At 40.5% G+C, this 10,455-nt stretch overlaps 1 protein-coding gene across 2 annotated transcripts in view; it reads right to left on the bottom strand.

The window, feature by feature from the left end:
• Window positions 1-313: 313 nt before the first annotated feature.
• The window catches only part of MOV10 (Mov10 RNA helicase), a 34,534-nt gene continuing 24,392 nt past the window's right edge, over window positions 314-10,455 (bottom strand). For both annotated transcript variants that reach the window (XM_072137615.1, XM_072137616.1), the window contains 10 exons: window positions 9,241-9,338; window positions 8,714-8,815; window positions 8,507-8,609; window positions 8,099-8,216; window positions 7,518-7,709; window positions 6,550-6,615; window positions 3,162-3,287; window positions 2,611-2,699; window positions 1,334-1,458; window positions 314-517 (listed from right to left, as the gene is read on the bottom strand). In XM_072137615.1, the coding sequence (XP_071993716.1) occupies window positions 453-517; window positions 1,334-1,458; window positions 2,611-2,699; window positions 3,162-3,287; window positions 6,550-6,615; window positions 7,518-7,709; window positions 8,099-8,216; window positions 8,507-8,609; window positions 8,714-8,815; window positions 9,241-9,338 (1,084 nt within the window). In that variant the 3' untranslated portion in view covers window positions 314-452. The remainder of the gene's footprint in view (window positions 518-1,333; window positions 1,459-2,610; window positions 2,700-3,161; window positions 3,288-6,549; window positions 6,616-7,517; window positions 7,710-8,098; window positions 8,217-8,506; window positions 8,610-8,713; window positions 8,816-9,240; window positions 9,339-10,455) is intronic.

Below are 10,455 nucleotides of genomic sequence, written 5' to 3'. Positions count from 1 at the left end.
TTGCGTGACCCAACCCAATGCAACAGCACAGGCAACTGGTTTTGGTCAGTATACAAGCGCCGCCTGCGCATTTTCTCACATAACTAAAATATACCGTGGAGAAAACCAGTGTGGCCACAGGTTACAGTCCCCACAAGCTGTCTACCAGCTTTAATACAACACGAAAAAGGAAATCTACAGACACATAGAAAAAACTCCAAGTCTGGAAAGTTATGAAGATATTTCTGAGAAAGCTGGGTAATATTACCTATGAGAATTAGAATTTAAAATAGGTGACAACAGAATTTAACAATCTATAAAAGAAACACAGATGTGGAAATATAAAAGTGCTTAGTATTAGTGGTCAAAAAAACAATTAAAATACAGAATGGAAAGCTACAAAAACAAAAGTTTTTTTTTCCCTGAAAGTGTGAATGTGCATAGATTTCAGGGGCGTCATCAGTGTGCTCAAGTTAATGTTCATGTCTCCATGCTGGCTCTCCCTGCTGCTGCACCGCGCTCTCTCCAGACCTCTCACCTAGAAGGCAACAACAAAACATATAATAACTGGTTACCCCAGGTCACATTGGCACAAACAAATCACAAACCAGACTTTATGAGAACAATAAAACTCATAACAGAATTGATCACCAATAGCGGAGCACAAAACTCATAACTAAGGAGAAAGGACCACACACTATCCACAAAGTAAAAAGGGTCCTCCAATTAAGGAACAGTTCTCACACCACTTGCCAGACGAAAAAAAAAAAAAAAGTATGGCATAGTATCATCCACCACCTAGAAACCAAACCAGTTATGTAACACTAGAAACACACATACCAAGCCATAAAGAACACGTAGATGGAAATTTAGCCCAATAAATGATTTACAGTACAGATGCCCTAGATGCAGTGCACACAGCTCCACCCTGCTGAACATGATAGGGTCTTGCTTGGAGTTGGAGGAGTTTTGGTGTGGAGTGACGACCTTCATTAATACTGTACACTTTGTTCAGGTTATGCTTAAACCTGCACTGCTCAAGGTCCTGATACTGGTTCCACGTCCCAGCGGTAGGATCCAGAACAGTGCAGAAACTGCAGCAGCAGAGGTTCCCTCTTGCTCATGGCACGCACGCACGCACGCACGCACGCACTGGGTCCCGACGCCAACGCATACAGGTCACATCACAAAGCAGAGCTGAGTAAACCTGGGAGCAGTGTGTACTTGACGTGCTCGCCACTGTCCAGCTTCCAGCAGAGATCATGCATTCATTGGCTTCTGCGTGAGGGCCGCAATCCGAATGCATTTTTTTTGCAACCCCTTTTCTAGAGCAATAGCTTATAATATAACTTACGAGGTTCTGGCTCATTAACATTCAAGGTTTCAAAGAGTTCTGTAAGTTCGGTTTCATCCAGATCTTCAAGGTAGTCAGCTCGCAAGCCACTGTAGCCACCTTTGTCAGAGCAATAGTTTAAAAACCTAGCAATAAATGAAAAATCGAGGTACAATAAATTGTAAAATAAGGTTGTTATATGTCATATTTGTTAGAAGTCTTCTTTTCAGGGAACATAAATCTACTGATCACTTATCCATTAGAAAGGTTATTAGAATGGGGGCTGTGATGCTTGGCACGGCGATACAATGAACTGTAAAGGAAAAAGACTGGGTCATAGTGTATCCACTGGGCACTAGATCTATAAGGGAATCTCTTACAGAAGTGAAAAGGGAGCTTTCCCTTGCTGTTCTGACTAAACTACACAAATACAAAGCCGCCTGCTTTCTTCTCTGCCTTTATTGTAGCTACCTTGACAAGGGGTATTAATTCTGAATGCAGGCCATAGTCAGCTTGCCGTGAGCAGATCATGGGCGTAGCACATGGCCAAGTGCAGAAGGGAGTGGTGAGACACAGTGAAGCACATTTACTAAGAATAGTGCAAACTGCACTCTGTATAGTGCAGAGTGCGCCAGATTCAGGATATCAGGTGCCCTCTGCTCTGCCCGACAGAGTGGACACTTTTTGTTGGTGCACCTTGAACATGGGCCAGGCGACACATTTCTGTCAGCCTTTTCATGTTAAATCTGGTGCACGGTCCGACTGAGAAATACCCCCTTCACTGCATAAATTTGTGTTGCATGAAGAATAGTGCAGCTGTGCCCTAAAATGGTTGTGTGCGACACAAATGGTGCAGACACTTCTTAAATACCTGTGCAAGCAGTTTGCTTGCATAGATAAAATAGATAAGTATAGGTAAAATGGACTGGGGTACATGTATAACAAGGATCTTAATTACACGTGGTCCCCTACTTAAAGACGCCCGACTTACAGACCCCCCCTAGATAAAGACTGACCCATCTGCCCCCTGCGAACTCTGGTGAAGCTCTCTGGATGCTTAACTATAGTGCCAGACTACAATGATCAGCTGTAAGGTGTCTGTTATGAAGCTTTATTGATAATCCTTGGACCCATTACAGCAAAACATTTTGAAACTACAATTGTCACTGGGGCAAATTTTCTTTTTTGTCTGGAACTACAATTATAAAATATACAGTTTCAGTTTACATACAAAGTCAACTTAAGAACAAACCTATGAAACCTATCTTGTATGTAACCTAGGGACTGCCTGTACTTACCGAGCCCAGTTTGGATCTTTCCGTAGGATGACTGCATTGCCAATCATGATAAGTAAAGCTTTAGCCCTTGTAATGGAGACATTAAACCTCTAAGACAAGCAAAAAGGACAATTATAGTTCAAAGATGGTATGGATTTCATCCAGACCTTTTCTTTTCCCTCAAGTTTTTCTGTAGTGTGATACATTAATGTAATTTTCTGTTGTGATTAAGAAAAAACAAAAAACAAACAACATTTAATAACAATTTGTTTATCTATAAACAGGCACCTTGTCTGGTGCTACACAAAATATTATAAAGAATGCAATTAATATGCACAATCAATATTTGTGTGCACCTGTGAAGAAAGGAAGGCAAATGACCACCCGCAAATTGAGGGAAAACATTTTCCAAAAAATTCCTGGTTAAATAAAGCCTCCTGAGGGTTCTGCTCAAGGCAGAACTGAAGATCTCTGGGGCAATGGAGCCAAAGTAGGGTAGGTACACAGGTTTCGCTTTCCCTTGCCACTGTGAAATACAGGAAAAAAAAAAACTACACTTTTTTTGTACTTGCCTTAGGATTTTTCAGGAATCCAAGACCAAAATCTTCATCAAATTTGACATAATTGGGAGAACTACGCACAGTGGATATTAGGATGACTTTACGTTCCTGGCCTTGGAATTCTTCCACAGAGCCAATCTGTTAAGATGACAAGACATCTGTTATTTTCACCAGTTTTATAGTTCTGTTTGTACGCAAAATTGATTCCATAAAACTAGATTGGGAAATCTAAATGTAACATACATGCAGCATACAAACCAAATCACATATCCTCAATCAGTTACAAAAATACAGTCCAGTATAGCTTGACAATTTACAATATTTTAGGGAGTATAGGACGCACTTATATCAAGAAAAAGTGTTGCTAATAAGTGCCTACATCTTTTAGACCAAAGTCAAGGAGGATCCAGGCGGACCCTCCTAATCGCTGCCCTGGAGATCAGATGAAATACTAACAAAGCATTCCCCCAATCTCAGAGAGGAGTGCCTCTTCCTCTCCCTACATGAATGATCACAGGCCTCTTGCCTCCTTAAGCCCGCTGCAAATAATAGCCATGTTGACAGGCAGAGAGAGGGAAGTATTCTTTAAAGTGCCCGCTGGGACTTGGTATATAACAGACATGGGCTTTGATTGTGTGAATGTTGCAGAGCTGTACATGTGAGTGAATGCAAAAGGGCTGTGTGTGTTTGTAGCAGTGCTGCCCTTCTATGCAAGTTGCAGAGATGTGTGCGTGCGACACTGAACACCAAGGGAATTTTTAATTGGCATCAAATACATTTTGACTTTTTGGATGACCAAATCTGGACTACGTTTTAAAAGTTCAAAAATACAGGATATTGTGAATTTAACTATGAAACTTTTGACGTTTGGGGCGCAGAAATAACGCTCCAATAACACCCCTTTTCAGATGCTTTGTTAGAATAAAAATAAACCCTTTATTTTTATTGTTAGCATGAAGGTCAGTTTTTATGTTACATCCACACAGGATAACTTTGCTGCCGAATTATTTTCACAAACAATTTAGGTTGCCAAGTACCTACAAGAATTTTGGATACTGTTGACAATACTTCTATCCCCCAGAAGAAGCCAGTGTTTGGCGAAACACGTGTCAGGGCTCCCTTTGTCGTCGTCCGTGGTCTGTATGGCTTTTTACATTGTGTGTTCCTTGCTGGTTTAGGCTGTGGGTACTGTGTTTCTTTGGGTATATTTGTTTTTTTCTGCCATCCCCCTTTTACTTTGTACTTGACTACAGCCTCACTTGTCTAAGATAGTTTAACACTACTCTCCTACTATATTTATGCTGGATACACCTGTGATGATATTTTACTGTTTACACCCGGGCCATGTGCAATGATGTTTTCTGTTTGTCGCTCTAATATCAGTTGTTAAATTTGATTAAATAAACTTGCAATTTATGTGATATTATATAAGAATCTCTTTGTTTGTTCTTTTTTTGGGTAAGATTCATGAATAGTGTGGTGGAGGAGTAGGGCCCCATACCTCCATTCCCCACTGTTTTTTGTGTGTGACATTTTCACCAGGAGCGTTGCAATCAGGGGTGTCGCTAGGACAAAAGATCCAGGGCTCGTGCCCCAGATCTTTTGGCCGGAGCCCCGGACCTCCCCTGGCTGCCCGGGAGATTCCTTCCCTCTCCCATCCCGATCTATGTCCTCAGAACACAGATCGTGATGAGAATGAGTGCAGGCACTGCTTTCCCCTGCAAGGACCTAGGAGGCTGAAGGACCTGTGATGTCATGATCACATGACCTGCCGGGAGTTGAGGAAGGGGGGGGGGGGGGAGACATGATAGGGAAGGGGAAGAACATGGGGGGCTGTGTGGAGGACATTACTGGGGGTGTGTTCATACATTACACTAGGACAGGCCTCGATTTGATCTCATTTGCGTTTCCAGTAATACACATGTGATGGGTAACAAGCACCTGGTTTTGTTTAAATGCAAGACGTGTCAACACAGTCTGAACACAGTCTTACAGTATTTGGGGAGATTGTTCGGGGCAGCACCAGGATAACAGTGCCAGGGAACCAAGATCTAAGGACAGTGAGGAACACAAGATCTGGTGATGTATAATGGAGAAGATGGAGGATGCCTCACCTGCAGGCACTAGATGTAACAAGTAGGCATTTCTCCTGTGGTTTCTGTAGCTGTACATACCAGAAATAAACTTTGTTATTGGCACAACCCAGAGCCAGATCATAGGGGGGCTCCCTGGGCGCGAGCCCCGAGCACCCCACCACTTTGCCTCCACCGCCCGAATCGCCAAAAATGAATTTGGCGCCGGGAACCGCAGGCAAAATCCTGCCGATGTTTCTGCCTTTAGTCTATGGCAGAGCGAGGGAACAATAAGTTCCCAGCTCTGCCATAGACAATCCAATGTAAATAAAGATGGCGGTGCCATGCCGCTGGGTCGTGTCGCAGAGTCTGACGTCACACCGCGACTCACGGCGCGGGCTGTAGCAGGGCGCCGCCATCTTTGTTTACATCCGCTCTCCACCCTGACACCACAAGGGAGGATGAAGACAGCGCGCATCATGGGAAAGATGGAGTGCGAGTACAATTTTAGTATTTTATCTAGGATTGTATATATTTTTTTATCTGGGGGGGGTGTATAGCAATAATAGGGAGCTGTATACAGTGATTGCTGGGGGGAGCTGTATACAGTGATTGCTGGGGGGAGCTGTATACAGTGATTGCTGTTCCCTGTCTGGACTACATTCAATGGGGGCCTCCACCATATTTTGCACCCAGGGGCCCCCACCAACCTTAATCCAGCCCTGTGAGAGGGTTATGTACAGGAAGGGGCATTACTGTAAGAGTGCTACATATGTATTGGGGCCCATGCCCCTGATCTTTTACCACCCTAGCAACACCCCTGGTTGCAATGGCAAGTTGTATCACAAAAAAAATAAAATAAAAAATAATAATAATATTATTATTTATTATTAATCATAAAATAAATATACACACAAACGCACTGCTGTATCCAGTGGAAAAATTATGCAAGATTAGCACTTCAAAATAACAAAACTCATTTCCGCTAATATATATTTTAACTTTTTTCAATATAAAATAAACTGGTGTGCTTTTGCTTTACTTGTATTAGTCAAATGTAGAGGCTGTTGACCATATATATTAGAACGTTGCTGGCTGTATGCCTCAACTATATCAAACATGTGTATCACTAGGGTATATTTACTATGAGTTATGAGATATCAACATGCATCAATGTTGAAGATGCACTAAATGTGCTGCATAAGTGCAAATATTTTCTATTTGCAGGTTGCTTTTGTATTGTAGTTGTGTTGTGTACCTCCCCTTGATTTAATGTTGTCAAAAGTTATGGGAAAATAAGTATGGAGATGTACACTTTATAAGCTCACCTTCAGATCTTTAATGTCAGTCACAGCTTTGAATTCTTGATCAATGGCCCGACGAATCTTTTCAACCTAGGGACCAAACAAATTATGCATGAAGGATTTTGCATAGAATCTTTCTTTACCCATAATTGCCAACATAGGCCACAAAATTATGGCTTCAATGGGAATAGCCCCATCTTCACTTTTATACAAAAAACGTATAACGTAGATTATTCCATAGCTCCCATAAAAGGTAAAAGAGTTATGTAAACTACATTGAACTACACTGCTCCATGACCTCAAAGTTCTAAAAACAGTAGTTTGCTCTACTTCTACTCTATATCTGTGATTTCTGTAAAGCTGAATATGGACTGGAACAGGTGAACAGCCGTGATTGGCAGTCTTTGAGAGCGAATGGAGGAAAAAAAGTTGATACTCCGGCACTCGCAATATCTTGATAAAATCCAAAAAAATACTTTATTCCATAATATTTAAAAATGCAAGGTCACATATTGCACAACCATATCCACCAGATCTACGCATTTCGGACTATATTATTTAATCCTTAGTCATGATCTCGCGGAGGTACATTATTTCCTCCATGCACAAGTTCATTTCAGCTGGCTGACAGCACAGCCCGATTTCGGGCACCGTGAGCTGCACAAAGTTGGATTATCACTAAGCTGGGAACCTATATGTGAGTGAGCGGATTCATTTGCTTTCTTCTATTGTTCAGTCTTTGAGAGTGGTTGAGACAGGGATATACATTTCCACAGGGAATAGATCTATGAGAAGTGGAAACCCAAAAATATGAACAGGGTGTGCCGGTGTCCATTTTTTGGCAGCTCCCTGCAACCCTTTAAATTTTTATACGTCTTACAGCTGAGGATGTAGGGGGTGATATGTGTTTTCCATTTAAATCTCATGCCTGAAGATAACTTCTGCAAAAATACAAATACATTTATGGAATAAAAGATTAATGCAGATTGTACCTGCTTTCTATATGGGGCAATGATGCCAATTTCCTTGGGAGAAATTTTGGCTATGCCTTTCTTTCCTTGTGTCTCTAGCAAACTGTGGAGGTAATTCACCAGCACCTCTATCTCATGCACATTAAAGAAGGATGGGCTGTTCCCTTCTCGTTCATCTTTTCCCAGCACATGATGGAATATGATTGGAAAATTCTGCAAAGAAATAATATTACACAAAACAAGACACATTAAGAAGGTTTGATCAACTGTATACATTGCATCCTCCTATACACTATGAAACATACATACACTGATGAGCAAAAGGGTAACATTTTGAACCTTTGAATCCACCTCCCTCTCACCATCCACTACAACTTTGAATGTGAGAGGACCATCATTTTATAGACAAGCATCTTGACTAGCTCATGTATAAAAGACTTTTTATCATATATTTAGACATGTAGACTCTTATTATTTAATTACTGGTACATTATTATGGTTTTGTTCCAAAATGTGCTAGTATTTGGCTTTCAACACTGCCCGAATCCTTCTGGACATGCTCTCGATCAGATTCAAGCAAGTCTCTTCGAAAATCTGCTCACCTTCTTTGGCAACTTTTCCCAATTACAGTATGCATGTGTGATCAATTCATCAGCCTTGGCTTGCAGTTCTTTTTCATAGAAGAGTTCATTTGGAACATTGAGAATGTCAGGATGGGACCTACATGGGGCATTATATTTCTTATTAAAAAAAGGTATATGAATAGATATACAACCCAGCAAAAAGAATTTTAAAAAAATTGGAACAAAGGCAACACCTGTTCAAGTTGTAGGAATTTTCTACTTGTAAACATGTAGATTTTATTGCTAAAGCAAATAAAGGGGTTCAGCTTGTTTGTTTGGAAATGCTTTAGAACAAAATTTTTGTACTAAAAAAAATTAAATATTTTATTATATATAAGTATAAACAAGTAGTTGAATGCACAGTCTGGAACACCAACTATTACAGACCTGTAATTCAGCAGCAGCTTTGTGACAAACTGAGGATTGTAGGATCCACTGGATTTTCCATAGAGTGGATTTTGAGTCATCAGCCTTTCAAGAAGAGACATGCCTACATCACAAAATGTGAAACACCCACAATTAGAACGTCTGACAGGAACAGAGATTGCTGCGGTTACCCGATAGTCTTAGCCTATGAAAAACTGAGGAACTCACCTAACCCGTGTTTAATAGCAAATGGAGACCTCAATACTGGGCCTAGTTGCTGTGGATCACCAGCCAGAATCAGCTGCCCCCCTTTCATCACATCCAGGATACCTGAAAATAAAAATCAAAGGTAGCCTTTATGAGCAAAAGCCGCAGAACAACATTACTCAGCAATGGATCATCTAAACAATAATTTTACTTTCAGAAACTAAATCCATGTGCTGTACAAAATTTTGGTTTCTCAACACTGATTTTACAGAACAAGCAGGATCAGGGAGCAAGAGTTCTCCTTACAGAGAGTTTGCCTATTAAGGCGCCTTGCAGGCATGTAGACTTATAACCATTGATGCTCTACTAAAGGGATTCTGGGAAATATGCAAATACGTTTCTTCTAGATAGGACAAGGAAAACCATACCTCTTTTGCTACTAGGTAGCAAAAGAGGCGTGGTTTTCCTTCTGGAACGTTGATGGTAGGGGGCTGCCTTACAAGGTACCTATAGAACAAGTGGACTTTAACGAATAAACATTTCAATACCTGCTATAGCTGTTACACACTCAGGCTCTACAGCATGTCCAGACTCATCAATAAACACATGAGAAAAGTGTCCAGGTGGGAACTGTGCAGACACAAGTCTGTAAAATACAAGACAAGAACATAATTATACACAAAGGAATTCTCCACTTGGGTCATCCCAATTCTTGTGAGATCCATTGACAATAAAGCTGATCACAAAGTAACCTCATTCTTCTCCTTATCCCTCAACTGACTGTTGACCATGTGTGTAGAAACTGGAAAGTAATGGTTCAGTTCTGTACAACGCCACTACAGGGAGTCCAGACTTAAGACTTGACTATAGACGGACCTCTCTGCCCACTGACTGCTGATAAAGTTCCCTGGATGCTGGTAATTTCTGCACTTTAGCCCCAGACTGCAACGGTCAATTGCAAGTCATCAAAAGACTTCTGTAAAGAAGCTTTATTGTTAATCTTTTTTCCAATGACATCCAAAATGAATTGTAAAGGGATAAAAAATATAATATAATATAATATAATATATATATTTTTTATAAATCTACCACACAGATTAAGGATTGTAAACAAATCACACTTTGGTTTTTAAAATTATGTAAATGAGCCTGAGGGGCTCCAGGCTTAAATTTCCAGCTATTAAGCCTGGAGCCCTCAGGCTCGTTTGCATAATTTTTGAAACAATTTTATTGTTTTAACTGCATAGTAAGCTAAAAAGAAAAAGTGGATCCCGTCAGAGAGGTCATGCACCAGCTTGTAAGAGTTTTTGGTTTACAATTGATCCTATTTGTAGATTTCTTTTAAAAACAAACCTCTTTCATTTGTAACCCAGGGACTGCCTGTATATGGGATATACATTTGGCAGGGCCATTGAGTGTGATACAGAACAAAGGATCCTACAGGAGAAAGAGGTTTTTTCTTTATCATATGTTTGTATACTTATAGATGTATGACGTGACAACAAAAGAAAAAACACACTAACCCCAAAATTTGGAGCATTTTTTTCTACTGTAGATTTTCAGCAGAAATGGCACCAAACTTTCTGCTGCAGAAAATTCATCAACGTTCCAGTTTACTTTTGGCGTTGATATTAGCGTAGCATGTACAGTTTATCATTTGTTTTGAGCTATTCCTTTTCAAATCGACTTCCGAGGCGCTCAAAAAATATACATATAAAAATTTGGCACAAAAAAAATGTTCTCTTTTCTAAAAAAGCGGTGGG

The sequence above is a fragment of the Engystomops pustulosus genome, chromosome 2 (assembly GCF_040894005.1).
Source record: "Engystomops pustulosus chromosome 2, aEngPut4.maternal, whole genome shotgun sequence".
NCBI lineage: Eukaryota > Metazoa > Chordata > Amphibia > Anura > Leptodactylidae > Engystomops > Engystomops pustulosus.
This window is presented reverse-complemented; position numbering and strand designations above follow the sequence as displayed.